Genomic DNA, 27,750 nt, shown 5'->3' on the forward strand with positions numbered 1-27,750 from the left:
TTAGTGACTCCAGCAATAAAAACAGATCAAGTTTTCTGAATTGGGAAAGAATGCACAGTATTGGCATGAGTGTTGTTAGTCTCACAAACTCTGAGTTCTACAGTATTTTTCTCTAACAAGCTAAAAATGGAGCCCCATCTCTCTCTCTCTACAAGACCTTTTAAGGATCAACTCTCCAATTAATAAATAACATCTAAATTATCTTTACTTTTAACCCAATAACCAACCAACCATGGCCTGCAAGGAGGACTTTTTTATCCAAGTACACAAAACCACCCAAACCCATGGAGAAGAAGGTGAAGAAGGAGGACCAACCTCTACCCCAAAACCCCTGTCTTGCTTTATATCTATTACTATATTCTAAACCCTTAAACTCTGAGTTTCCCACCCTGTGATATCACACACTTCTATTCCAACTCCACACCCACAATCCCAGTTCTGTCATTCCATTTTGGAAGCTTCTCCACGGCCTCAGGTCAATGCAGTGTTCTCTTGGGGGTCAGTGCCTGGCAGCACAGAAAGTCTGGAATTCTCAGCAGCCAGGGTTCCAACAGAGCGTGAGGGCAGGAACAGGATCTAACACCTTCAGAGATCTCACAGACTACAGCACACCTGTATCAGGGATAAGTTATCATGATATAACTCGAAATAACAAAGCCTCTTGTCCTGGCAGGAGCTGCAGTGAGATTCACCAACAAGACCAAAGACGTAGAAAAAGTCTCAGCTCGGCTGCGGGAGGAAGCCAAACTCCAGGCTGAGCTTTCAGACACAGAGGCCACTGTGAAGTGGATGAAAGATGGGAAGGAGCTCAAGGCCAGTGAAAAATATGAGTTCCAAACTGTGGGGAAGAGGCACATCCTGAAAATCCGCAGCACTGCTGAGGAGGACGCTGGAGCCTACGAGTGTGTCTGTGAAGGGGATAAAATGGTTTATCAGCTCTCAGTGAAAGGTGAGTGACTGCCTGGGCTGCTCTGCACTGATGATGTTCCTGCCCTAAACCAGTGGAGCCATCAGGGACACAAAGGGAGACTCCAGAGGGAGTTTGGTAATTGCCCATTAACATCCAGCCTTGATTATGTGTCCTACAGCAGAACCTGGGGAGCAAATACAGAACTGGCCAGGTGGTAAGAGCTGTGCTTTCACTCCAATTGGCATCTTCATATTCCAGGGAATTTGGTGTAATTTCATGAGGATGAGTGGTGGGTAGGGAAAAGTGCTCCTGAGATGAAGAAATCCAGCCCCAGGGGCAGGACATGACACAGGATCCTGTGTCTGTCCCACACTTGCTGTGTGACATCAGACAAGTCATTGAAGGGAACTTCAGTTCTGATTGCACAAAATCATCTTGGCATTGTGGGATTTGCTTTTTTGTTTGTTTGTTTTGGTGGTTTTTTGTTTGTTTCTTTTTTGTTTTGTTATTTGTTTGAGGTTTTTTTGTTCTTTTCTGTCAATACTTTTCTGTGGTGGATAAGGGAAAAGACCTTTACAGGCACGCTGGATGGCTTAACCCCTTCCTGTTTACAAGGTGCTCAGAGGTGCAGAAAAACAGCAAGGTGGCACTTTGTTTTGGTATTTCTTAACCAGCACTGTTTTACAGCTGCTCTATTTTTTTGGCTCTTCTTCCTTTCCTGGCAGTCTCTACCTTTACTCTGAAACCAACAGCATTAAGCCTCCTTCTTGCAAACCTTCCCATCTGTGCAGGATTTTATGAACTAGAGCAAAGCTGTCTCTGCCTTGAAGGGGACCAGGTTTTGCCTAAAACCCCCAGACTGTTCCTCACATGGATCAGGTGTCTTCTGAGGTTCAGAGCACAAAGTCTCACTCCAAGCCGGTCCAGCCTGTTGTCAGACTGTCACCAAAAGTGAGGGAAAAGCAAAAACTCTTCAACAATATTTTTCAGTGTTAGATAATCAAGGCATCACTTTATTTCTCTGCAGGATGTGCAACAGAAATAATTTAATTCACACATTGCCGAGGTTGAGCAGAGGAAATCATGCCATCACACACAATGTTTACTAGATTTTTCACTTACTTATACGATCAAAACCCAGAGAAATCAATTGGTTCAATGTTCATTGGTCCCAAATTCTGCAGTGTTTAGTATTTGCTTTCCTATTGGTTCCCTTTGCCTTCAATGCTAATTAGGTTCTCATTTTCTGTTCTCTTGTTGATCTTTTCTGAGACCAGGTGTCTCCAGCCATGCCAGGGGTGCTGTCTGGAGTTGATGTTCATTAATGGTTGTTATCTTTTTTATATCTCCTGTGCTAACCCCGGTCTGTTGAGGTGTTAAACCCATCAGGCCTCAAGTGGTGATACAGTCCTGTGAAAAGAAACTTCAATCCCTTTCCCCCAGGGCAAAGGTGAACAAAAAGCCCTGACTGAAGTTATATAAAAAAATTTAAACTTTGTATTGTTTCTAACAAGACTGGAGGGATTTCAGAACCTATTTTTTCTTTGAACTGGCAAATTCACCCTGTAAAGACATTTGAGTTCCATGCTTTGTCCCACAGCTCACCCTCACCTTCCTCCCAGGCATGATCACAGCTCCTGCACAGAGTGAGTCTGAGGTGTTTCATCATCATGTTCTGCTGGCACCTCACCCTCCCTGGTCTCTGTAGAAACCACAAAGTCGGAGAATATAGTGGTTTTTTTTTAATATTTGACAACTTGTTTGGTCATTTCAAAGAGCAAACTTGAGAGAGCTGAAAAAAAAAATCAAAATGTGACTAAATCTATATGGAGAGGAATTTCTGTCTACAGCTGGCACCTGCTCTTGATTTTGATTTTTGTTCCTCTCTTGCTCTGCCTCTTTAGCATCATTTTTCATGCTGACAGTTCTGCCCACATTTACTTGAATTACTTGATGGATGTTTCCATGTGGTTTTCACTGTGGTGTGCCTATCAAATGAGTGATCAATGTTATTATTTTAAAATCTGCGTTGACAAGCTGTGATTTAAAGCCTGCTGCTTGCAGCTTGATTCCTGGTGAATCACCTTTGGTACCCCTCATCCTTGTTGGGATAAGCCTCACAAATGCTGTATCAACATTTTACCTTCCAGCATCTACACCTTTTATCAGCCACAGGGGATCATTTGAGGAGCAGGTCAGCTGGAAATGGCATGTGGGCATCACGTGGCTGCTGAGGGGCCACTGTGCCAAGCCACGGCCACTGTGTCACTGCCTGGACCTCCTGCCCAAACCAGCCAGAAATGCACTTGTGCCATTTGTCACTGCAGTCCCTGCACTGCCCTGAGCCCCCCTGCCAGGCACCCTCTGACACATGACCTCCCTTGGTGACAAGGGACATCTGAGATGGCTCCTTCGGGCTGCTCTGGTTGTATTTTTCACTCTGGTTTTCTGAGGAAGGGAAAGGGATGAATGAACTCATCTCCCTCTTCTTCCTCCCACAACCTTGAACCTGTGGACTGAGTTTCAGTAGTGCTGGGGAAAGAATGCCTTAGCAGTGCCCTTCCCTTCCCTTCCCTCCCGTTTCATTTTGGATATTGGTGTGGATTTTAATCTTTTGCTTTGAGGCAATTGGTGACTCAATTATTTCACTCCACGTTAATATGATGCCAGATTTATTGTTTATTTTCTATGCTCCAGTTAATTCCCAGGAATAAATTTTTTTTAAATTTGGTCCTATGAGGTATCTATATAGGTTATTAATTTTATGTAATTTATTTTGTCTAGGTTATATTTTAATCTCTTCTAGAGTCAATTTACTTGCCAGGTAGTTGCAATATAATGATTGAATAACCTTCCTGGCTTTACCTTCAGTTTATTTCTTTTCTCACCTCCCTTTAAAATATTATTTTCAAGCTCTGTTTCCTGAGGCTTCTTCTCCTTGACTCAGCCTCTTGTGCCATCTATGTGCTCTGCTTTTTGGACACAGGATAATCAGGAATATAGTTGGAAATTTGTCTGCTTCTGCTTTGCAATCTAGTGATTAGATCCATAATTAAATAAATATATTTTGTTTTATGATAAATGAATACCTAATGTAGATGTCAATGTACATTTTTCCTGCTGTGCACAGAATTCTTTACCAGAGCTGTGTCCCTGTTTTGTTTCAGCACTTGCAAACTTTGTAAACAAAGAGAAGACTGGAGGAGTTGTCAAGGCCATTGCTGGGAAACGGGCTGAGTTTTTGTCTGAGACCTCCGAGGCCAACATCATGGTGAAGTGGTACAAGGATGGGAAGGAGATCACAGCCAGCAAGAAATTCACCATGGAAGACAAAGGAAAACTGCACAAGCTTGTGGCTTCGGCTGTGACAAAAGAAGATGAAGGAACTTACACCTGCAAAATCGGGGATGACACCCTTACTTTTGATTTAAAAGTCTCAGGTAAGCTTGTACTGCAAGTATGGGATCAGAGTCTGCGTGAGAAACGCAGGATTTTGTTCTTTAGACTTGTCCTGCCTTACAAATTGACAGATTTTTGGGCCAAGGTTGCAGAACATTTTGAGAGGTTCTGACCCTTGCTGTGATCCTGGTGCAAACCCAGAGTATGGGCAAATAATACAGTGGTGCTGTGATTTATCTGAGTCAGCTCAAGCTTTTTCCAGGGCTGGAGCACAACCCAAACAGGGTGCTGGCTGAACAGCTGGCAGCCACATCTGGCCTCTATTCTTTCAGCTCAGCCTGTGCATCATCTTAGGACCGCCTCAGACAGGGGTTCAAAGCCCTGCTGTGAGAGCCATGTGCCCTCCTTTGACAAGTTTAATTCCTGATTTTGAGAGTTAAACATCTCCTGCCGTTCCTGAAGGACACTATGATCTCAGGGATCGCTCACTGTGGTGCTGTGACTCCATTAGCCAGTGTCACGTGCCCATCACACAAAGCACGTGGTTGTCAGGCCAAACCCAGAGGAGAAATGCTTGTCACCACTGCATTCCAGCCCAGGATGGAGCCAGAGGATAAAATGACACAAGAACTCACCAATGAAATTCAATATCTGTGAAACTGAACTGATTCGAGTTGCATGCTTGTGGGAACTTTTCTTCTAAATGGGATTTTCTGGCTTGTGCCTGGAACCTAATTTTTAACCTGTTCCTGAATTTAAGATTGAAACTCTCCCGAAAGCTTCCTCTGGCATGTCTGCAGTACAATGCAATTCAAGAGAAGTCACAACTGAGTGCTTGTGACCTGTAACAGAATATCCACGTTACTGTGATGCTGTGATGAGCTAACTAAAGACTCAGCAAAGCTGATTAATTTAGGACAGCACTTGTCTGGAGGGATTGCTGCAGGATTTAGTGAGCTGGAGGGAGTGCTTCCAGTTTCCAGCTGGTGTTTGCTCAGGTATTCACTCTGCATCTCACCTCCAGCTCTCTTCTGAGAATGCAACATCATGCAATTTCTCTTGGAGTGTAATTCCCAGCCCCTGACTCTACTCATTGAAAAACTGGTCTGAAACCAGGCTCTGCCCAAACTGACTTCTCAAAAGGCAGTTTGTGCAATCTGATTTATACTGTCTGATTAGAGCTGCCAAAGCTGTATTTTAGAAGTGTTCTGGTTGTGCTTTTGTCTGGGCATCAGGTACAGAGGATTGTCTGAGCTTGGTATAAACTTTTTGCTGGCCATGGGCAGGTTGGGTGCATCTCACCTGTAACTCCTATCACATGGCTGAGGCAAAGAAAACTGGTGTCTGCTAAATCCTAGAATCACAGAAAGGTTTGGGTTGGGAGCTTGAAGCTCATCCAGTTCCACCCCCTGCCATGGGCAGGGACGCCTTCCACTATCCCAGGTTGCTCCAAGCCCTGTCCAACCCCATAAAAACTGACTAAAGTGAGATACTAATTAGTTGGTATGTATACATAATGCAAGTCAACTAGGAAAAATTAATTAAGAAGTAGAACCAAGAGAACATTTCCAATTCCATTTATACATACCTAAACTATGATACCTCTGAGGTCTCAATTATGAGTGGTTTATATTACTGGAAGTGTGTTTTTCCTTGGATTTTAGAAGCATGCTAAAATAGACATCTTTTCAGAATATTCATGTAGCAAACCCCAAAGATAAAAGAATATTATGCACCAAAAAACTCACTATCTCCAAAATTACTGTAAGTGACAGCTGTAGAAATCCCTGCCATGGGCAGGGACACCTCCCACTATCCCAGGTTTCTCCAAGCTCTGTCCATCCTGGCCTTGGACACTTCCAGGGATCCAGGGGCAGCCACAGTTTCTCTGGAAACTTGTGCCAGGGCCTCACCACCCTCCCAGGGAAGAATTTATTCTTAATATTCCATCTAACCCTGCCCTCTGGCAGTTTGAAGTTATGCTATGTTCTAGCCCCACAAATTTTTGGTGAGCAAGATTGGGTTACAACCTGGTGACAACACCATAGCCCGGACAGCTTCCTCCTCCTTGTTTCATGTGTCACCATAAACATTTTCCAGAGTGCTGAGAAGCTGCACACTCAGGGGATGGTCTCAGGGCAGGGGATCAGCCTGCCTTGAGGGTCATGAGACACCCCAATAACCTGGAACAGCAGGAATCTGGAGGGACCATCCTCCTTGGGCCAGCTAATTGTTGAAGGATACGTCAGCCCTAATGAATGCAAATTTTAATTAAGTACTTGCCTGGCATGGCAATTGTCCTTGGGGTACTCAGTGATGGAAAGCAGCAGTTGGTGCTACAGGAAATGCAATACTGAGCTGAGGCTGGCTCCAAGGGACAGCGCTCAGCCTGCTCTTCAGGCCAGGGCTGGAACAAAGGCTCTGAAATACCTGACGTGCCCATCAGATATTGCCCCCTGGCTTAGGGACAGGGTGTGTTGAGGTTTGCTCACATTTTACACCAAGTTCTCTGTCTTCACTTGATTGCCTTCAAAGACAGGCAATCTTTGATTTTTACCTTTATAAAGAGTATTAATTGATAAAAATGTTATGTTGTTGCTGCCTACATGACAAATACCCTGTGTTTGCCCAGCCCATATCTGTGCTGCCAGCAGGGCTGGAGCTCAGCTATCCACGCAGGAACCTCCACTGAGTTGTATGAGCAGTTCTGAGTTCTCTGCTAGGAAGATCAGTTTCAGCCAAAATATATGAGATTATTGACTCCTATGTTCATAGAAATATGGAATGGTTTAGGTTGGAAAGGACCTTAAAAACCATCTCCTTCTAACCCCCTGCCATGGGCAGGGATGTCTTCCACCAGACCAGGTTGCTCAGAGCTTATTCATAACTTGGTGAATATTTTATCAGTGAGATTATCCCATATGTGCCCTGGCCAGGAGAATTAGTCCAGTAGGATTGGTACTGTGAACAAGGAGGTGCAGGAATGGGCTCAGAAACATTAAAAAAAGGCTCCTCATTGCCTCTAACTAGATTTTCTGAGACTTCCCAGGTCTTTTCAAAGCTGTTTCTGCCCTCAGACATCAACACATATGCCCCAGAGCTTGCTTGACTTCAGAATCAAGGAGTGGTAAAGGAAGTGTGAACAGCTTGAGGGCGTCTCAGTTTGATTTGAAAGATCCAGGAGGATGTAGGGCAGATGAAGGGGATTTCACTGTAATTGAGAGCAATTATCGGGAGATCAGAGGGGTTTGCACCATCTGTCAGAGAGGCATCAGCTGTGTGTGATAATGGAATAACAATCAATAACCACTGTTTGCTAACTTTGTGCAGATAAACCTGCACCAAGGCACAAACCATTTTCTCTTTCCCACTCCAGATGAAGCTGTTACTTTTGTCAACAAGCCCAAAACGACTCCAGAAGTATCAGTCAGTCCTTCTGAGAGCCTGGAGCTGGTGTGTGAGGTGTCAGCTGCGGGTGGGGCCGTGGTGTGGAGGAAGGATCAGACTGAGGTGAAGCAGGACCAGAGGACAACAATCGTCTGCCAGGGGACACAACGCAAGCTCATCATCAAGAAGGTGACACAGCAAGACCAAGGCAGCTACACCTGTGAGACAAAGGACGACAGAACAACATTCCAAGTCAAAGTCAGAGGTGAGGAAGTGCCAGGAATTCCAAAGGTAAAGGAGAATTCAATTTCCAGTGGTGTCTTGCATCCAGAGGATCATCTCACAATCTCCGCAGGGTGAAAGATCTCAGCCATCATATTTGATTTTTCTTGGCAACTTTCATAGCAATATTTTATACACGTGGTTCTGCATCCATGACTGGTTGTGACCACAAAAAGAAAAAATATCATAGGAAAGGATGGAAATTCCTTATCCTCTCACAATTAGCTGGTGTGTCCACAGAAAAACTCTCATGGGAAAATAGTGTGAGTTCATAGCAGAGGGATGGATAAAGGGGAAGGGGAAGGTGTTTTGAAGAGCTCTGATTAGATCCCATCCCTTAAACCCTGGATGGGGCTTGGAGAATGGGGTCTGGTGGAACCTGCCCATGGCAGGTGGGCTGGATTGTGATCATCTTTAAGGTCCCTTCCAACAAACCATTCCATGATTCCTTGATTAGGTGGAGAACAATGAAATTGTCCCAATAGGCAAAAAAAGAGCAGTGGTTCATGGACATAAGGATAGAAGTGCTGTTCCCTTCTCTTTCACTAGAATCTTGGAGAGACATAGGGAGAGAAAAAGAGAGAAGAGGGAGGAGGGTTCAGGCTATACAATTTGGTGCTCCAAGTCCTACATTTAAATCTGTCCTAAAACCGTGAGTTTTTAACATTACCCCAGAATTCCCATCAAATTCCCATTCCTATTCACCTAGTGAGACAGAGATGAAGGTGCTTTCTTGCACATCACGATATTACCTCTGGGGGCAAGTGCAGTGAAATGGGAGAAACTTCATTAAACACCAGAGACAATGACTGCAAAAAGCCGCGTGTGACTGTTGGGGTTTCCTTACAGAGACAGAGGTTGTGTTTACAAACAAGGAGAAGGTGCAGAAAGAGGTGAAGGCTGCACAGTCAGAAAATGCCATGCTGAGCTGCGAGGTGGCCCAGGAGAAAACGGAGGTGAAGTGGTACAAGGATGGGAAACTCATCACCTCCAGCAAGAAGTTCAAGGTGGAGTCCGAGGGCAAATCGCGTCGTCTGGTGGTGGGTCAGGTGGAGAAGAAAGATGCAGGGGAGTACACCTGTGAGGCTGCTGGCCAAAAACTCACCTTCAAGATTGATGTCACAGGTGGGAGACACATTTTGGGTTGCTTTTCTTTGTATGTGGGTGTTTTCCCCCGTTTTCTCTGACACAATGTTAGAAAAGCTGTTAAAGTACTTTCTGGTGCTGGTCTAAGCTGCTGTTTCAGTGAGGTTGTGTAGGACTGGGGAGATCTGGAGCTGACCTGGTCATATCCTCATGTCAGCTCCTCACCTCCCTGTATATCTCCTTCAGCTGAGGAAGTGAACAAGATTTCTTAATATATTCAAATATATTTCTCAATAGCAGGCACTGTTTTGCAAAATGTCTTCAAATTTGATCACCAGTACTGGTTTTCCTCTTCCTGTCATGTTATTCTTCCATGACAATCACAGTTTTCCTTCATCTTTTTTTGCAAGTGCTAGGAGAAGGGTGAATGGTCTCAAGTTCCACCAGAGGCTTAGGTTCAATATTAGAAAAAAGTTCTTATCCAAAAGGTTGTCGGGCAATGGAACAGGCTGCTCAGAGAAGTGGTGGAGTCCCCATCCCTGGATGGATTAAAAAGCTGTGTGGATGTGGCACCTGGGGACCTGGCAGTGCTGGGGGAACAGCTGGACACAATGATCTTCCAAGTTTTTTCCAGCCTAAATGATTCTGTGATTTCTTTGGTCTCAGTATATTTTACAAGATATCTGGTGAATTTTATCTCAGGCTCCAGGCAGCCATGGACACCAGCTACATTCTGAGTGATCATTTCTGAATTTGATGTTAAGAAAGGGGTTGTTTGTTTTGATATTTATAGCACTACGCCATTTTTACAGCCAAATCCCTCTTTTTTAATATTAAAATTCTTGTCTCATATGCAGAGGTGATCAGATCAGGGAAGCCATTTTCACCTCTTTTTTTTTTATAGCACCAAACAGAGGTTTGGCATTTTATCAGCAGTATAGAGGCACAACTGTGTTGGGAATCTATTGATTCCACTGTGTGTGTGGGGTACCCAGGCTGTGAGCTGGGGCATTTTGGCTCTTTTTCATTCTTTGTGTAGCTCATTCTTTGGCTGAGGGAGCTGCCAGTTTCACTGGAGGATAGGGAAGGAGGGAAGGATAATTAAGTATAGATTTGAGAGGTGTCCTCCAGAGAAAATTGAATATGGACATTGATAGACCATCATAAAAACACTGAGTAATTTGAGTTGGAAGGGACCTTAAAGATCACCTCGTTCCCACCCCCTGCCACGGGCAGGGACACCTCCCACCATCCCAGCCTGTTCCAAGCCCCATCCAGCCTGGCCTGGAACACTTCCAGGGATGGGGCAGCCACAGCTTCTCCAGGCAAAATTGTTATAAACCAAATTCATTGTTCGCTGCTGACACTGGTTCATACATTACTGCAGAGGCGTAGTCAGAAAACAGAAATTTGGTGTTGTGCACATGAACCTCTCTCTCTGAGGGGGCTGTCTGCCTCAGAAAGGTTTCCAGCTCTCTTTCCAGCGAGGTGACCTCATGGTGGCACGGGGTAATGTGACCCCTTGCCCTGTGCCATCAGCCTGCCTTAGCTACCGTTGCTGTATTGCTCATGGGAGCAGCTGTAACACGAGGTGCGAGTCCAGCACTGGCTGGAAAATGATCCAGTGTGAAAGTCAGGAGGGATTATGCGTACTCGGAGTGGTTGGCTCTTCTGCAGCAGAAATCCTTCTCTTACTGGTTTATCCCAAAGTGCAGCAGATTTCTGGGTCTTTATTTATCCTGGTGCCATTGCACTTGGAAAGCTCTTCAAGGTTCCTGTACTCCACTGGTAGCACAAAGTTTTCTCTGTTTAAGGACAGGTTGGAGGTTAGATGCTCAGTGTTGGGTTTTGGGATGCCACTGTAGTTTTTGGGTTAATAAAAAAAAAAATCAGCTGCTGCACACCTTGGGACAGAGTTGGACATGCAGAAAAAGAAGTGATTCTGAAATTTCAGTATTTAAGGATTCAGGGTATGCAGTGGAAATAATATTTTAAATCAGTGAAAATTCTGTGTTCTGAAAGTGTTTTTCCTCATTTCCACTGACCAGTTTCATTTAAGGCTGGAAATGTCATCTTCACAGAATAGTTGTTTAAATTTAAAATAAGTTTTTAAAAGAAATGATCAACTGGCGTAAATCACTTTGGAAGCTGATTAAAAGTTTTAGTCACACTTCATATCAGTATAAAAATGGTTTATATGAAAGGTCAAGAATGTAAAGGACAAGTGAGATGAGTCTGGAATATTCCTGCTCTGCTAACCTGACATTTTAAATACAGCCCTCATTGACTCAGACTTGTTTTATAACCTATTGAATGCACTCTGCATATTCACACTCAGAGTTGTAGATGGAAGATTAAATATTAATATTTTTGCAATCAGTTTTGAATGCAAAGCTTTGTGTGTGCTTGAACCCTTTCAGATATCAAAATGCTGCTGACATGTCCCTTTGAGCAGCTTTGCATCACCCAGCACAGGCCACATGCCTTCTAAATGACAACAGCATCTCCTCAAACTCCTTCTACAGCCAATATAAACAGAGGAGCTCAAATTCAGAGCCCTAAGCTAGATTCCTGTCAGCAATGGAGAGATAGGGAGATTGACTCAGTGATCAGAATCCAATTTTATTGTGGGTTACAAATGCTTATATACTATTTCAGGGGGACTAGTAATGTGTACTGCAATGATTAGGTTAAAATCACTTACACAGCCTTATGCATATAACAACATCTCTTGCTTGCAGAGTTTAATGGGATTTTCTTCTTCCAGTAAACCTGCCTGATTCAATCTTCTTGCAATCTAGGTCTAATTTTCAAAGTTCCATTTGCTTTTGCCAAGGCATCCTGTTATCAAATCTCTTACGTTAACCAGGTCGCACTGCCAAGTCCAAGATCCTGCAGAGCATCTGCACTCACACAAGTAAGAACTTCTTGACAGAAGACATTTACATCTTGTGTATTTTCCCCATTATGTTTCTCGATTTCAGAGGCAGAAGATGCCTTTATCCACAAGGAGAAGGTGCAGAAAGAGGTGAAGGCTGCACTGTCAGAAAATGCCACGCTGAGCTGCGAGGTGGCCCAGGAGAAAACGGAGGTGAAGTGGTACAAGGATGGGAAACTCATCACCTCCAGCAAGAAGTTCAAGGTGGAGTCCGAGGGCAAATCGCGTCGTCTGGTGGTGGGTCAGGTGGAGAAGAAAGATGCAGGGGAGTACACCTGCGAGGCTGCTGGCCAAAAACTCACCTTCAAGATTGATGTCAAAGGTGAGAGAATGTGCTGCATCCCTGTTTTACATCCTGAAAAACTGAAGGAGGAGAAAGTTATATGGCTTTTCAAGCTCCATCTCAACTGTGACAGAGCCAGAACTTAACTGGTGTTGGTTTACTCATTAAATTCTGTTCATGCTGTTAGATCTGTTTTTGTTTCTTGGAAGCTAAGCAGGCAATGGATTTCTGCAGCCCCAAATTCAGGTCAGGGTGAAGATCACTGGGGAATTTGCCTGGGAATCTTGGGGAGATGCACTGATAGCAAACTGAGAATGCAGTAATTACTGGAGTAATCAAAGGACGCAGCAAATCTGAGTGCAGGCGTTCTCTTGTGAAAGCTCTTTTCCAAAATACAGTTTATTATAGAGGAAACCTTTATGTTATGGCCTTTGTCAAATGGATGGAAATGCCAGAACTGTTCTCAGAAGCAGGAAATGAGGAAACCAGCTCTTTTCACCTTGATATTCAAGACAGCTGTTAATCTTGACATCCTTCAGTTAGATCCTGATGAATTTAAAGTAAATTGAAGAGTTCATACATTAGATTTATTTTTGACCATGGCATGGTGCAAATACAGTTGGGGCTGGCTAATTTTCATTCATTAGAAGAAAATAATTGGGGATGACATATCTTGAGAACAGGTGGAAAATAAAGATACAGACACAGAATGGGCTCACGAAGTTTGTTTTCCCAACACTATCTTGGTTTTGGCCCGCCAGTCTTATTTCTAGAATCTTTAGAAAAATTAACATTATTTTATAATTCTTCCTCGAGTTACGCTTCGAATTTTTGGAGTACATTGTTGGCATGGCCTAGGATGCGTACAAATACAAGTTTTCTTCATATATTCTTTGTAAAACATTTAAAATCCTTAAAATGGGGAGCTGAATCCCTGGAAAATTTTGGAAGCTAGACATCAGGGAAAGGGCTGTAAAAAAGAAGGTACTGATTGTGCATCTCCTCCTTTCCATCTTGGTACAATGAGAGCAACTCTGCACCACAGCTCGTTCTCAGTGCAGGGTCATGGTGGAAAGCCTGTCCAATGTCTACACTCCTTTTCTTCCCCTTGGAAGTGCTTATTTCAGCATGAAGAGAGTCATGGAAGTAGATCTTAATATTATTAAGGTCCTTAAGGTGTCAAGAAAATGGCAAGTAAGGAAAGAAGGTGTCATGGAGACTCATTCCAGTTTTATTTCCCTACTGGGGCTGTAGAGAGGTAGAATAGATTCAGCTTCCCAGCTCCCTTACAGCTTCCCAATCCAATTCCAAATTGTGTGACTGATATGTCTCTGGAGGACAAGGGGACTTCACCATTTGGCTTTGAGATGAGCTGAGCTTTTCCCAAGGTTGCACTGAGAACAAATAACAGGGTCCTGGATGTGTCATTGCTGGTCAAGCACATTTCTCACGTCACAAAATGATCTAAGAAGAAGCAGAAACATCTGCTGAGAATCAAAGAAATCAATTTTATGGGGACTATAATGCAGCACGGAACAGCTCCTTCCTCTGAAAATTTGATAGTTTGCAATTAATTGAACCAAAACATGTCCTGCCTTGGCTGGGTCCTGCCGGTCAATGTTCTTATGAACCATAGAGAGATTACTGAAGAAAAAAACCCCAAACAGGCAAAAACCCACCACAAGGTCCTTTGTATGTTCTTCTGATGGACTTAGATGTGCACTGTCATGTCAGAGGGGCATTTTTTCCAGTGTTACCTGTTAGCCACAATAAGGGGATTGAGCAACATCATATTTTGGAGAACGTCTGGTTTTCTCTCTCTCTTTCCAGAGCCAGAAGTTGTGTTTACAAACAAGGAGAAGGTGCAGAAAGAGGTGAAGGCTGCACTGTCAGAAAATGCCACGCTGAGCTGCGAGGTGGCCCAGGAGAAAACGGAGGTGAAGTGGTACAAGGATGGGAAACTCATCACCTCCAGCAAGAAGTTCAAGGTGGAGTCCGAGGGCAAATCGCGTCGTCTGGTGGTGGGTCAGGTGGAGAAGAAAGATGCAGGGGAGTACACCTGCGAGGCTGCTGGCCAAAAACTCCCCTTCAGGATTGATGTCACAGGTAGGAGAAGATTCTTTGTGAGAATACAGTAGAGGCCAATACAGCAATAATTGGAATAACTACGCCACCGTGACTCAGTTGCAATAGTCTGGGTTTTGTTGCAGCCTGCAGGGTTCATCTGATTTTCTGTTCTTGGTTGCCTGGATTTGTGGAAATGGGAATATTTGGCTTTAGCATGGTACAAGCTCTGTCTCATTCTTAGCAGGTCCAACAGTTGCAGTTATAAATATAATAGAGATAATTGATGATCCCTTCCATTCCTGTGATCCCAAAGGGTGATTCTTGTACATTGAACTTCTTGAAAGCAAAGAGTCATTGCAGAATCCCTTCCTTGTCAGTCTTTCAATTCCATTTTAGCTGATTTAGAGGCTGGAATATGTTTTGTCATTTGCAGTATCACCAGCAGATTGTAAATAGCACTTTTTTTTTTTTTTTTTGGCTGTTGTGTTATTGACATCTCAGTTTTTTGAGAGGTGTTACTATTCCTGCCAGGTGCTAAATGCCCCTTGGCTGTGAAATATTCCAAGAAATTGCTTTATTGTGTGTAAGATCTTAAGTAAAAGGAATTTGGGAGTTTATAGCGATATGCAGGACAGATGTTCTTTGGGAAAGTTTGAATGAAATATATTTTTACCTAGTGACTTGCAACTGTGGGTTTGATGTGAAGGCTCCTCTTGGTCCTTTCCGTTCCTAGGTTCTTAGTTCCCAATTTTCCAAGTGGCAACTCCACCCCACAGAAGGGTAGACAATGCTCAGTGATGGCAATTGGTTTTGGCAAGTGGCATCCTAAATATTTTCCAAACCTCTCCACAGAAATCTGTAAGATTAATCTAATTTTAACCCATCAACAATGATTTTCTTCTTTTTCTGTGCTCAGAGCCCAAACCTGCATTTATAAACCAGGAAAAGGTCCAGAAGGAGGTGAAGGCTGTCCTGACAGAAAGTGCCACCCTCGTGTGTGAGGTAGCACAGGATACAACTGAAGTGAAGTGGTACAAGGATGGAAAACTGCTCGTTTCCTCTCGGAAATTCAAAATAGAGACCTTGGGCAAGTCCCGGCGCCTGGTGGTGGAGCAGCTGGAGAAGAAGGATGCTGGGGAATACATCTGTGAGGCTGCAGGCCAGAAGATGACCTTCAAACTGGAACCAACTGGTGAGTGCTCACTTTGTGGTGGGAAGAACCTGTCCCTGTGGCTTAAGAGGAAAACTGGATATTCCCAATGCAGCAGTCTCTGTCTCCTCTGGAGAAACACCAGTGAGCCACATGACACATTAATTCTTAATCTAGCAGTGTAGAGGTGGGAAATCCTGGACCTTTTTGGGGGTCTGGAAATGCTACATAGCTTTTTGCTTGTCTCTTTCACACACCATCTCACCCAACCTCTTTCGGTGGTGGGGAGTTGGAAGTAGACGTGGGAAGTTTGCAGAGTAGCAGTAGAGCTGTGGAGAAAAGTGACTCAGAAAACCTGGTCTGCTGCTTGTGTGGGCTCCAAAAATGCCTGGTTTTGTGGCAAAAGTTTGTACAAGATAGAAAGGAGGCCAAGAAGAAGGGACTGGAATCACAGAATGGTTTGGGTTGTAAGGAATCTTGAAGATCGAGTTCCAGCCCTCTTACCCAGTGGAGCAAATAGAAAACAGGCCACAAATTCAGCCCTTTAATGTCTCTTCTTAATTTTATTTAAGATCCTAAAAAGGGGAAGGGAAAGAATTATATAGGTAATTTTACTTCTAAGAAACAAGCTTTTTATGGGCAGCAGATAAAATATAAATATTTTCATTTTCTTTTCTCTGTTTGTTTTCTAAACAAAAGCTCTGGGTTGTCTGAGAGACCATTTTCTCTCTTCCTGCTCAGGAAAAGATTATACCGGCCACAAATATTGAGCCATATTTCCCTGGATTATTAGAGAGTATGGATGAGCTGGTGGTGTGAGTCTTGAAGAGAGAGCAATATAAAACTGCTTCATTTTATGTTTTTTTTTTAACTACTTTTTTTAACTGCTTTTTTTTTTTTTTTTTGAGTGCTTTATGCTCAAGGATTTGAGCATAAAGTTGTTGATTTTCCTGGTTTATTATCTTTTCTAGAACCAGAGGCTAAATTTGAAAAGAAAGTTGTCCAGAAAGAGCCTCTCATTGTTCAAGAACATGAAAGCATCACACTGACAACCTCAGTCACGCCTGAAACCGCTGCAGTGAGGTGGTTCAAGGACGGCACAGAAATCAAGGCGAGCAAGAAATGTGTGATCAAAAGTGAGGGGGCATCCAGGACGCTGACAGTGAACGCAGCTGAGAGCACAGACTCTGCCCTCTACACCTGCCAGACAAAGGATGACAAGCAGGAATTCAGAGTCCAGGTGAAAGGTGAGCAGTGCCCAGGTCACAGCCCAGCCCAGCAGCTGCACTTCCCTCATGGTGGGATGGAGGTGAAATCCAAACTCTTCCGGAAACTGTTCCAACCTCAAGGCTTGTTGCACCTTCTCTGGATGCCCCACCATGGGCTGGCAAAGTTCTCCAGCTTCCAAATTTCCAAGTTTCGTCTTTTGCATTTTGAACATGGAAGCTTATGATGGGTACTTCTGGTCTTTGCTCCCCTCCTGTTTCTGTGTCCTCCTATAGAATGACAGGGATCTGAAAATATCATGTCAAAGGAATCTGCCTGAATTTCCACATTTCTGGTTAGATTTTGTCTCCCAAAATACTTAGGGCCACTATATTTCTATATTTATTTATTCCCACGGTTGGGCAGAACCAGTTTCTTAGAACAGGTTTCTTCTCTTTTCCTGACTCACACTTTTCCCTTCTCCTGGATCTCAGAAATCCCGGTGAAGTTTGCCAAGAAGCTGGAGGCCGTGAAAGCTGAGATTGGTGGCAGCGTGTCCCTGAGCTGTGAGCTGAGCCACGCCAAAGGGAAGGTGACGTGGAGCAGGAATGGTGTGGAGATCAAGGCCAGCAAGCGTTTCCAGATCCATGAGGAGGGGATCAAACGGACCCTGACGATAACGGGGATCCGGGCTGAGGACGAGGGAGAATATTCCTGCGAGTCCAGGGATGACAAGAGCAGCATCACCATCGTCCCCAAACGTATGTCTCTAATGGGGACAGTGTGGAGAGATCCCTGGGTTTTGTCCTCAGCTGTTAGAACCCTGCAAAGTTGATTTTTTCCATGTGTCTGGGGTGACTCCTGTGTTGAGAACAAAATACAGAGCTCCCCTCCCAGTGTCAATGGAACCTCTATTTGTGAAAGACATGATTGTGAGACCTGGCTCAGGTCTCTTAATATTGACCTTCATATTGCATTTGAGGCTGGAATTAATTTTCCCAAATAAAATATGGGATTATTTTCCCTTTTTTCTTCCCTTCTCTTTGTACAAAAAATTTACTCAGACACGGGAAATATGATGATCCACTATTGTGATCACTTATTGCATTTACTGAGTATTTATTACAGTATTTACTGATTATTTATTATTGTATTTACTAAGTTTCCTGGATTATTTGAGTACAGTATTATGCTGTACTCAAATTGCTGCTTCCAACAAATTCATGGAAGCTTTTGGATGTTGGGAGGTGCTCTTGCCATGCCTGAAGGACATGCTCCTGAATGTTTTACCTCTATCCATCAGCTCCCAGAGTGGTGAAATTCGTCACAAGTCTCAACAGCGTGGTGTCTGAGGAAGGAAAAGAGGCTGTGTTCAAGTGCACTGTCTCCCCCAGTGATGCTGTGGTCACCTGGCTCAGGAATGGTGCCAAGATTGAAGCCAGCAAGAAGTACGTGATCTCTCAGAAGGACACCAACCACAGCCTCACCATCACTGACCTGACACTGGAAGATGCAGCTGAAATCACTGCCAATGCTGAGGGCGTGGAAAGCACAGCCAACCTCAGAGTCAGAGGTAAGGGGTAGCAGTGCCCCTTTGACAGGCTGGAAATGTCACCCTGCCCACGACACAGGCTTGGAATTAGATGGTCTTTAAGGACCTTTCCAACCCAAGCCATTCTATGGTGATGTTGTTTTATGTGGCTTTCCCTCTAATTAATTACGTTAGCAGCAGAGAATTTCTGCTTTAGTATCATTAAATAGGAGTGCCCAGAATGCTTTGGGTTTGGAGGTATATGAGCCACTGGCTTAATTTTCTTTCAAAGCCTCTTTTCTGGATCTTCTACATTCCTACTAATATTTCCTCTCTTGCAGAGGCCTCAATCTCCTTCAAGAAGAAGCTGGAACCCAAAACAGTTGAGGAGAGGGAGACAGTGACCCTGGAGGTAGAGCTGACCAAGCCTGCAGAGGTGAAGTGGATGAGGAACAGCCTTGTGCTGAAGCCCAGTGACAAAATAGAGATCAAAGCTGAGGGAACAAAGCACACCTTGGTGGTCAAGGACATCTCCTTTGCAGACCGGGGCTTCTACTGCTGCGAGAGCCCCGACGACAAGACCCAAGCCAAGATCAATGTGGAAAGTGAGTTCAGTGACCCTCAGTTCTATAAATACCCCAGGCAGGGTTTGGAGGCGGATTCTGGTCTCTGCATTATCATGGGGACACAGGGACAAAGCCGTGGGCTTGGCCACCAGTCAAATGACACCTTGGCCACAAGGAGGTGAAAGCTAAGCCGTGAACAGAGAATGTCTGACTGGTTCCTCCATCTCATCCCACCAGCTTTGACCTTTAAGCTGCTTGAAAGATTCTTCTCTTTCCTCTCTTTCTCACTCCCTGATATGCTTTGTGTTTGTCCTCAGTATCATTTTTTACCAAAAATCCCTCTTCAGCTATCCATTGCCCTGATTTTTCTCTGCAAACCACCTCGTTCAGAATGTCTCTTTGTATTCAGTCAAAGTCTAAAAAACTACAAAAGCACATCTTCTCCTTGAGGGTGTTTCACTCTTGGGTGAATGAATGGTGCCTCATCCATAGCCCTGTACTTCTGTCCCTTTCCTATTTGTATTTTTTTTTTTAATAATTGTCATAGGATATTTGACATCAGGATTTAAGTACTTCAAGGACTGTCTAGTTTTGTCCATAAAATCCTTGCCAACTGGTGCTGGGCTGGTTCTAAATAATAGGTGAGGAAGGACTTGAAAACAGTCTTTTGGGTGTTTGATGTCTTACAAAGTGGAAGGGAACAATCTCCATGATGCCAGGAAATAATGGACTTCAGGTGCAGTGAGAAAGATCCATGTTATATTCTAAAAAACCTTTTAATGGTCAGATGACTGAATAGGTTGTCTGGAGAGGTCTTCAGCCCTCATCATGTTTTTGGGGTTTTTTAACTGGCAACTTAATTACTTTTAGTGGTGATACAAATTTAAACACTAAATCTATTGTACTGGATGACAGGGCATGGGTGTCTTGTCACAGGAACAGGAAATATCCACATAAACCATGGAGGTTTTGGCCACCAGCCTGTGAGATATCAGCAATTTTTGCACCAGTCATGGGACTTTTTTTTTCCTTTTACTATAGCTTTTTCCTCCCATCCTTGTTTTATCCTAATGGAAGGACTGCACAGTATTACTGTGGAATTATTTGTCTTTCTTTTACTAGAATCTGAGAGACTTCGATAGAAAAGGGACCAGTGGTGTTTTCTGTGATATTTGCTTGGCCTGTTTGTCTCATGAAAGCATCCATTTGAAAAATAGCTGCTATGTTAGAATTGTGGTCATGGACAGGTTTTATTTCCTGTAAAAGTGGTTGTTTAATGGGCACCAGCTAATTGGCAGGTGCATGAGCAATAATATATAATAATAATTATTACAATTCTATATTATTATATAATAATACATAATATGGGGGAAAAAATCCATTTTGGAAGGCCTCAGGCTATTTCACAGGTGTGAGATCTGCAACTTTTCCATGTTGTTTTCCAGTGAGGCAGATCAAGCTGGTGAAAGGCCTTCAGCCCCTGGAGGTGGCTGAGAAGGGGACTGTCACCTTCGAGGTGGAGGTGTCCCACGAGGACGTGGAGGGGACCTGGCAGAAGGATGGTGTTCGTCTGAAACCTGCACCCAACGTCAGCTTCGGTGTCCTGGGCAAGAAACACTCCCTGACTCTCTCCTCGGTGGCTCTGGAAGATGCAGGACTCATCTCCTTCAAAGCAGAGGGCATTAACTCATCAGGGAGGCTCACTGTGAAAGGTACACAGGCACAGAAGGCTCCAGCCCTGCTTGGGGTGGGTGCAATTGTCTTCTCCTCACCTGGACAGCAAATTTAAGAGGGCAACAAATTTTCCTGGTCACTGCAAGGGATGTAAAGCACAGGAATGTTTCCTTCTGATGTCAACAGGGTTGTTATGGCATCACTGTCCACAGAAAAATGACAAAGTGGGAGGGAATGATAAAGTAGCCAAACCAATATAAATTTTATTTATCATGAAAACCTACCCATCAGTGCTTGACCCCATTCCCCATTTGTCTTTCTTTCCCAGAATTGCCTGTGAGGATCAGCAAACCTTTGGCAGATGTCAGTGTAACTCAGAAGCTCAAGGCCACATTCGAGTGTGAGCTGTCCAAACCCAATGCCAGTGTGAAGTGGTTCAAGGTACAGCACTTAATGGATTGTGATATTTTAATTTTTGACTTCTTTGGAAGGGAATGGGAGCCTTTAATTCTACTTCCAGGGAATATGAGCCTGAGCCTTTGCAGTAAAGCTCTTAGCATTGCTCTCTTGTCCTTATGTTCATTTATTCTGCCAATTTATCACTCTCAGGTTTTTATTTACTGTATTGGTATATTGGATTGAAAGTTAAACTTTTCTATTCTTGCACAGAATGTGAGCACTGCTGTTACAGATTTGTAGTCTCGTGCTTCACTCCACACCAAGCATTATTCACCCAGGATTTACAGCCTTTTTGGGAAATGGGATATAAAGGGAAGCCTCAATTTCCTTTGTCAGTGACAATCCAGTTCCCTTTCCCTACACAGTCATTTTGGGGATCAGCACTGGCATTTCATCCACCTCCCTTGGGGCTCAGCTGATGATACTTTCCTTGATTTGGGGTAGCAGCAGTTCTTCAGGGTAGAATTTGGGCTGGAAGGGTCATCTCATTTCCAACCTCCTGCCATGAGCGGGGACACCTGCACCCAGATCATGTTGCTCAGAGCCCTGTTTAACCTGCTCTTGAATGTTTCCAGGGATGGGGCATCCACCACCTCTCTGGGATACCTGTGCCAGTGTTTGGCCACCCTCATTGTGAAAAGCTTCTTCCTTATTTCCAGTCTAAATTTGAGCCTCTTTTAGTTTAAAACCATTTATGTCTGAAGGGACTTACTGCCAACCCTGCATGGTGTTCTAAGCCAAAATTTCTGTGTATTCTTCAACTATTCCAACTTCCTGAAATCTTTGCCCTGTGATGAATATTCAACACATGTTCCTTTAAACACAGATTTCCATTCAGTCCAATAAGAAGGATGAAATTAACACATATCTGAATATCTGTTCTGCTCACTGCAGATCTACAGGAGTTTTCCATTCAATCCAATGAGAAGGATGAATAAACACAGATCTGAATATCTGTTCTGCTCACTGCAGATCTACAGGAGTTGAGGGTGATCTGCTTTGATTTTTTTCCCCTTCCAGGATGGGAAGGAGATCCGGCAAAGTAAAAACATTGGGATTATCTCCCAAGGAAATAAGAGAAGCCTCATTATTCACAAGTGTGAATATGAAGACCAGGGAACCTATACATGTCAAGCAGCTGAAGACAAGACATCAGCTACTCTAAAGGTTCATGGTATGTTTGGCTGAAGTAGGAAAATACATTTACTGCAGTATTTTTGCCTACACAGAAAGAAATTATTTGTGGAGTGTTCATTTTTCACAATTGCTCATTTTAGTTAAGTTTCTCTTCCTGGTGGGGAAATGCTGGCAAAGATGTCCTGTGCTTGCTCTATCCTTGCAGTATTTTTGGAAGAGGTCCTAACTCAGTTTTCCATTTCTCATAAGTTATTTATATTCTTTGGAATCTGAATGGTGTTTCTGGATTGGCACATCAGGAAATACTGGACAGCCTGGCCCAAAGCAGGGATTCAGTGGCTGGTGCTGATGTGGTTTGGTGGCACCATTGTCACAGGGGGACTTTGCCTGACCAGGGACTGGACAAGCTTTGGGTATGAGCTCAAGAAGTGCCCTCATTTTTAGGTTGTAAATGCTAAGGAAAGGGTGGTTATTTCTGCCTGTACCTCTCCTCTCTGCTCGAGGCAGTTTTTCCATCTGAGTGGTGCACTCTGCAGCTGATGAAGCACCAGGTGTCTTTTGTCACCAGGCTCTGAAGCACCTGAGATAAGCTCTGAGATAAAGGCAAGTTACTCAACAGACAGCTCTGCTGTGCCCTGACAAATGTTATTTTCTAAAGGGGCATCTGAAAAACAGATCAGCTCTTTCTTAGTGAAAGACAGAGCATCTTTCTCATTGCCTGCTAGATACTGTCCTCATGTGGCTGCTTGGGTTCTGCAGTGTCTTCATGGGCATCTGCCCCATGGCTCTGTTGGACTCCCCCTTTTCTCCCTGGTTTTGGGGTTGGGATGGGTTGTTGTTTGCATTTCAGCTCAGCTCCTGAGGCTGATCCAAGGTGTGTCAAGGCCTTCTCTTTAAAAAAAATAAAGGGCTGCAGTAGCACAGATAAATAGATCAGTTCTGACAAAAGGAGTGCCACAGTGCAGAGTTAAAGAGGATTATACTCAGGTCAGGAGACTGAAAAAAGATATCTCCTATGTAAAACAGAGGAGAGCATGCAGAGAAGCATGAATAAGGCAAGTTTATAATGACCTAGGATTGTAGACTTGTGTTTAGTTTTTCTTGGCAAATTTGCTTTCATTAATGTGTGTATTTCTTTCATTAATACCTGCATGAAGTTCCAGCATCCATAAAATCCTCATACAGTAAGCTTCAGCCATAAGAAGTATTCACTGTGTTGAAGAGAGAAATTACCCAGGAAGAAAGGCTGGTCTAGAATAAAACACAATCCCATTTTTTCCCATGTAATTATGCAGAAAGTAAACACACCATACTTACTTATGGAGAAACCCCCAAATGAATATTTGCCTTTATGACTTCCCAGCCCGAGATGTCAAGATTGTAAAACCACTGGAAGATGTGGAAGTGAACGAATATGAGAGTGCATCTTTCATCTGTGAGATCTCACACGACGAGGTGGAAACCCAGTGGTACAAAAATGACAACAAGCTGAAGACTTCTGACAACATCAAAATGCGGCAGGATGGTAAGAGGAAAGAAAAGGGGATTTTGGAATGGTGTGGAAACCCAGGGCACTGGGAATATTTCTCTGCTCTGGGGTGCCCTGACCCTCAGGGGAGCACTGACTCTGACCCTCATTCATGGAGAAAGTTTCCTGGACTTCAAGATAGACCAGAACCCACAAAAGTATAAAATAGATTATGGAGAGCAGTGTAGGTGTGTCACTTGGTGAGATATTTAGGGTTTGGGATTTTTAGTGTGTTGTGGATGGGAGCAAGATGGAGGGCACAGGGTGTTGTCCTGGGTTTCTTCTTCATGCTGCTTCTTCCTTCTTCTTCATGGGTTTGGGTGGCATTTTGTACTTGGGCAGAAAAGTCCACATTGGGGCTCTTTGGGATCAGTTATTGGGTTAAAAGGGAAAATAACCTAGGAGTCAGTTCTTAATTGGATAGTTTAGTCTTAAAAGACCTTGGAACAAGAGATTGTGGCCATTTTGTGCCTTCTCATGAAAAGCTGCCGAGCTCACAGTAGCGAGACTGTTTTACTGATAAGAAATAATGAACACTTGAGTCTGAACATGAAATGGTGTCTCAAGTGCCTTCAATCCAGTCACAGAGAAACCAACAACTGGAACTACCACAGAATGGGGGTGGGTTGGAGGAGGGGCTGGATGGGAGACTAGAAAATAGGGTTTTGCTCTGGGGTAGCTGAGCTGTGTCTGTTTTTGTGTGTGTTCCCAGGAAAGACGTATTCCCTGACGTACACACGTGTCCAGGTCGAGGATGCGGCTGAGATCAAATTCGTAGCAGAAAAGGCAGAATCTCGTGCTCACCTGACTGTAAAAGGTAATTCTGCTGTTTGTGCCAGCACTGCTTCTGCTCTTTCTCGTTACAAACCAGTTCACTTCCCTCAGTTTGCATGTGAAGGTTAAAAAAGTCCTACAGTGTTCAGAGAAAGAAAAACTGCCTACTTTGCTGTCTGGTAAATATCAGCTAGGAGTTTATTTTGGCTTAATTCCAGTTAAATTTTCTCAGGAGGTTGGATTTGCACCTTTAGACATTTAAGGTCTTTGTGAAATTTGAGGCACAAAAGGCTGTAGCTTGACTTTTTCTTGCATTTTCACTTTCTGGCGTATGTTGTAATGAACTCCAGCGTTTTTGGGTGTATTTAACTGAAACAATGTGATAGGAGAGAAAAGGAAGATGTTTGAATTAACTCACTGCTGAGGAGCTCAGGAAACTGGAGATCAGTCCCTGGTTTTGCTGTAGCACTGCTGTGAGGTGTTGAGGAAAACCACCTGTTACTTCTGCAGTTCAGCCACTCCAGTGGTAAAATACAGAGGTAAAATACTAATTAAACTTGTTAATTTAGTGCTCAGCATAGTGGGGATTCCTGTCACCATACAAATTACTGAACATAAAGATAATATTGCTAATGAGAGCAAAGGAGACAGTACTGATTACTGCATTTTCTTTGCCCTCCTAGAGCTGCCCATAAAAATCGTGAAGCCCTTGCGGGATAAGATTGCCCTGTGGAAGCACCGGGGCGTCCTGGAGTGCCAGGTGTCCCGAGCCAATGCCAAGGTCAGGTGGTTCAAAAAGGATGTGGAAATTCACCCCGGTAAAAAATACGAGATCGTGAGCGAGGGCGTCTATCGGAAACTCGTCATCAACGACGCCGACTACGAGGATGAGGACACGTACACCTGTGATGCCTTCGATGACAAAACCAGTGCTAATTTCTTTGTTGAAGGTAGAAAACCTCTTTTTTTCACCTCTACAATGCTCTGGGAGACGATGGGCTGACTCATTTGTTGTTTACTTTGGAAACACAAAACTGCATAAAAATGAATTTTAATTAATCTTATTTATTCTGAAGTCCATTGGTGTTCACTCCTTTTACACACAGGAACATGCTGAAAAATTAATATGTGGTATATTCTCCTAAGGAGAATGAGGGAATTCCCATTCCAGAGACATTTATCAAATGTATTGGATAAAGTCTGTTTTTCAGATCAATGTTGCAGCTCCTTTCATCAACATCTGCATTCCAATGAACCTTCTTTTCCATTTTATAGCACTACATGTTTGATATCAGGGTAGGAAGGTGACTTTAGAATTAGGACTAGGAATCAGGAGATATACATTCACTTTCTGGCCTATGACCAGCAATATGTGTTTGCTTTCATACAGAATAAAAGCAGCCTTTTGAGTTCATAAGTGCAGAAAAGATGTCTTGACTGTTCAGGCCGATAATGGAAAAGCTTTCATGGCTACTAAATCCCTGCTCTCTTGTTCCATCCAGAGCAAGCCATTAATATTGTAAAAGAATTGTGTGATGAGGACGTGACTGAGCCTGAAGAAGCCAATTTTGAATGTGAGACATCCATTCCATCTGTGAAACCTGCCAAGTGGTTCCTGAAGGGAGCAGCCTTGCAGGCTGGCAGAAACATCATCATGCAGCAGGAGGGCACCATCCACAGGCTGACAATAATAAGAACAAGTGTTGATATGACAGGCACCATCCAGTTCTCTATTGGCAAATCCAAATCCACGGCAAACCTGCTCGTCAGAGGTAATGTGATTTTTAATATATATCACGTCAATCAGAACCAAGATCTTCCCTCTCACAGTACCTGGAAAGTAATTTGTCATAAATATTCTCTATTCTGGGCTGGGTTCTTGGAAATGCATGTGTACCTGGAAAATCTGTTTGGTTCCCAGCTGCAAGTTGTTGGTAGCAATGCTGGATGCACCAACTGAGCCAGAAAAGACTTAGGAAGGGATCTGATTAAATGACTTTGGTGTCTCTGGTATTCAAATCTATCAAGTTAAAGCTGGTTTCTGATTTATTTTTATTCTCTTGACTTTACCAAGGAGGACAAAACAGATCAAATTTGCCAGGAGAGTTTATTTTGTCCCATTTCTGAACTAGACATATTTGATAGCTCATTTACTTAATTCATTTTGTCATTGACTTGATGTAGCACAAAGCCTCAAGGCTTTTTATCTTCTGCTGTCACCATGGTAAATCTCTTCAATCACATCCTGAAGTCCTTGTTTTGTCTTTCATTTGCCCTTACTTGAATGAAAACCTCAATTAGAGAGAAATTAAGCAAGCACCAAGCCAGAAGAGGACCATGAATTTGGTGGTTAATACACAGTATTATCTTACAGAAATCAGCTTTCCTGATAGATCGTTGTGCTGTTGTAGCTTCAAAGCACATGAGTTCTGTTAGACACACTTGTAGCAGGACCTGAGCAGTTCACGAAACAGAAAGTCATATATGAAATTAATGGGCATGAAATACAGATTAAAGCCTTCCCCTTCTTTAGATTGATCCATTCTTCCTCCCCACCCTTGCCTGGCAGATTACCACATCCAGATCACCAGGAAGCTGGAGGACAAGACCGTCCTGGAGCGACACTCGGTCATCCTGTCCTGTGACTTCAGGCCTTCCCCAAAGCACGTCAAGTGGTTCAAGGGCCAAGTGCTCATTGAGCCCTCGGAGAAGTACAAAATCAAGAGGGACCAGTACTCAGCAGAGCTGAAGATCATGAAGGTAAAGCCTGAGGATGCTGGCGTGTACAAGTGCAGGGCTGGGATCGCCGAGACCGAAGCCACGCTGAGCGTTGAAGGTACGAGAGGTTTGCAGCAGCAGGGCTGGCCTGGTGCTGGTCTTTATGGTTGTCTGTTTCACTCAAGGTTCCTCCTCCTGAGGAGAGGTAGATTCCCGCAGTTATCTTCTAATTTTATGTAAATGCAGCGTCACAAGCAAAGTGCTGATTCCACAGTCCTGAAATCCATCTGTGAAGTTGGTAATGCGTGTGGGAGGGCAACATCTGGGTAAGGCACAAATTAACATTTGTCAGGGCACATCATTGTCCATTTCATACAAGGAATTAGACCTCTGGGTCTTTCACCTAAAAATATCCTTTGTGTTAAACTGCTACAGGCCTCCAGTTCTGGTGATCTTGGCTGTGGTTTTCATTTTCTGACGTCTGAGTCAGCTTCTCTATCTGCCATTGTTATACATTTGTATTTTTATACATCTGTATACATTCGTCTACCTGCTATAAATATATTTTATAGCTACTATTATGTGTCTGAATACAATTATTATTCATAGTGATGTTCTACCCCATCTGGGCATGGAACTGTTTTTAGCCAGTTCT

General features: G+C 43.6%; 1 protein-coding gene across 1 annotated transcript in view; it reads left to right on the forward strand.

Moving 5' to 3' along the window:
- The window catches only part of OBSCN (obscurin, cytoskeletal calmodulin and titin-interacting RhoGEF), a 176,302-nt gene that overhangs the window by 23,934 nt on the left and 124,618 nt on the right, over nucleotides 1-27,750 (forward strand). The window contains exons 7-25 of the mRNA XM_041488781.1: nucleotides 674-949; nucleotides 4,078-4,350; nucleotides 7,686-7,961; nucleotides 8,828-9,103; nucleotides 12,049-12,324; nucleotides 14,116-14,391; nucleotides 15,269-15,544; nucleotides 16,474-16,749; nucleotides 17,203-17,469; nucleotides 18,012-18,281; nucleotides 18,581-18,844; nucleotides 20,251-20,517; nucleotides 20,808-20,920; nucleotides 21,959-22,112; nucleotides 23,439-23,600; nucleotides 24,316-24,420; nucleotides 25,061-25,327; nucleotides 25,880-26,149; nucleotides 26,947-27,331. Coding sequence (XP_041344715.1) covers nucleotides 674-949; nucleotides 4,078-4,350; nucleotides 7,686-7,961; nucleotides 8,828-9,103; nucleotides 12,049-12,324; nucleotides 14,116-14,391; nucleotides 15,269-15,544; nucleotides 16,474-16,749; nucleotides 17,203-17,469; nucleotides 18,012-18,281; nucleotides 18,581-18,844; nucleotides 20,251-20,517; nucleotides 20,808-20,920; nucleotides 21,959-22,112; nucleotides 23,439-23,600; nucleotides 24,316-24,420; nucleotides 25,061-25,327; nucleotides 25,880-26,149; nucleotides 26,947-27,331 — 4,729 coding nt within the window. The remainder of the gene's footprint in view (nucleotides 1-673; nucleotides 950-4,077; nucleotides 4,351-7,685; nucleotides 7,962-8,827; nucleotides 9,104-12,048; nucleotides 12,325-14,115; nucleotides 14,392-15,268; nucleotides 15,545-16,473; nucleotides 16,750-17,202; nucleotides 17,470-18,011; nucleotides 18,282-18,580; nucleotides 18,845-20,250; nucleotides 20,518-20,807; nucleotides 20,921-21,958; nucleotides 22,113-23,438; nucleotides 23,601-24,315; nucleotides 24,421-25,060; nucleotides 25,328-25,879; nucleotides 26,150-26,946; nucleotides 27,332-27,750) is intronic.

Source organism: Pyrgilauda ruficollis, unplaced genomic scaffold (genome assembly GCF_017590135.1).
Source record: "Pyrgilauda ruficollis isolate IOZ18807 unplaced genomic scaffold, ASM1759013v1 scaffold12, whole genome shotgun sequence".
In the NCBI taxonomy this organism is placed as follows: Eukaryota; Metazoa; Chordata; class Aves; order Passeriformes; family Passeridae; genus Pyrgilauda; species Pyrgilauda ruficollis.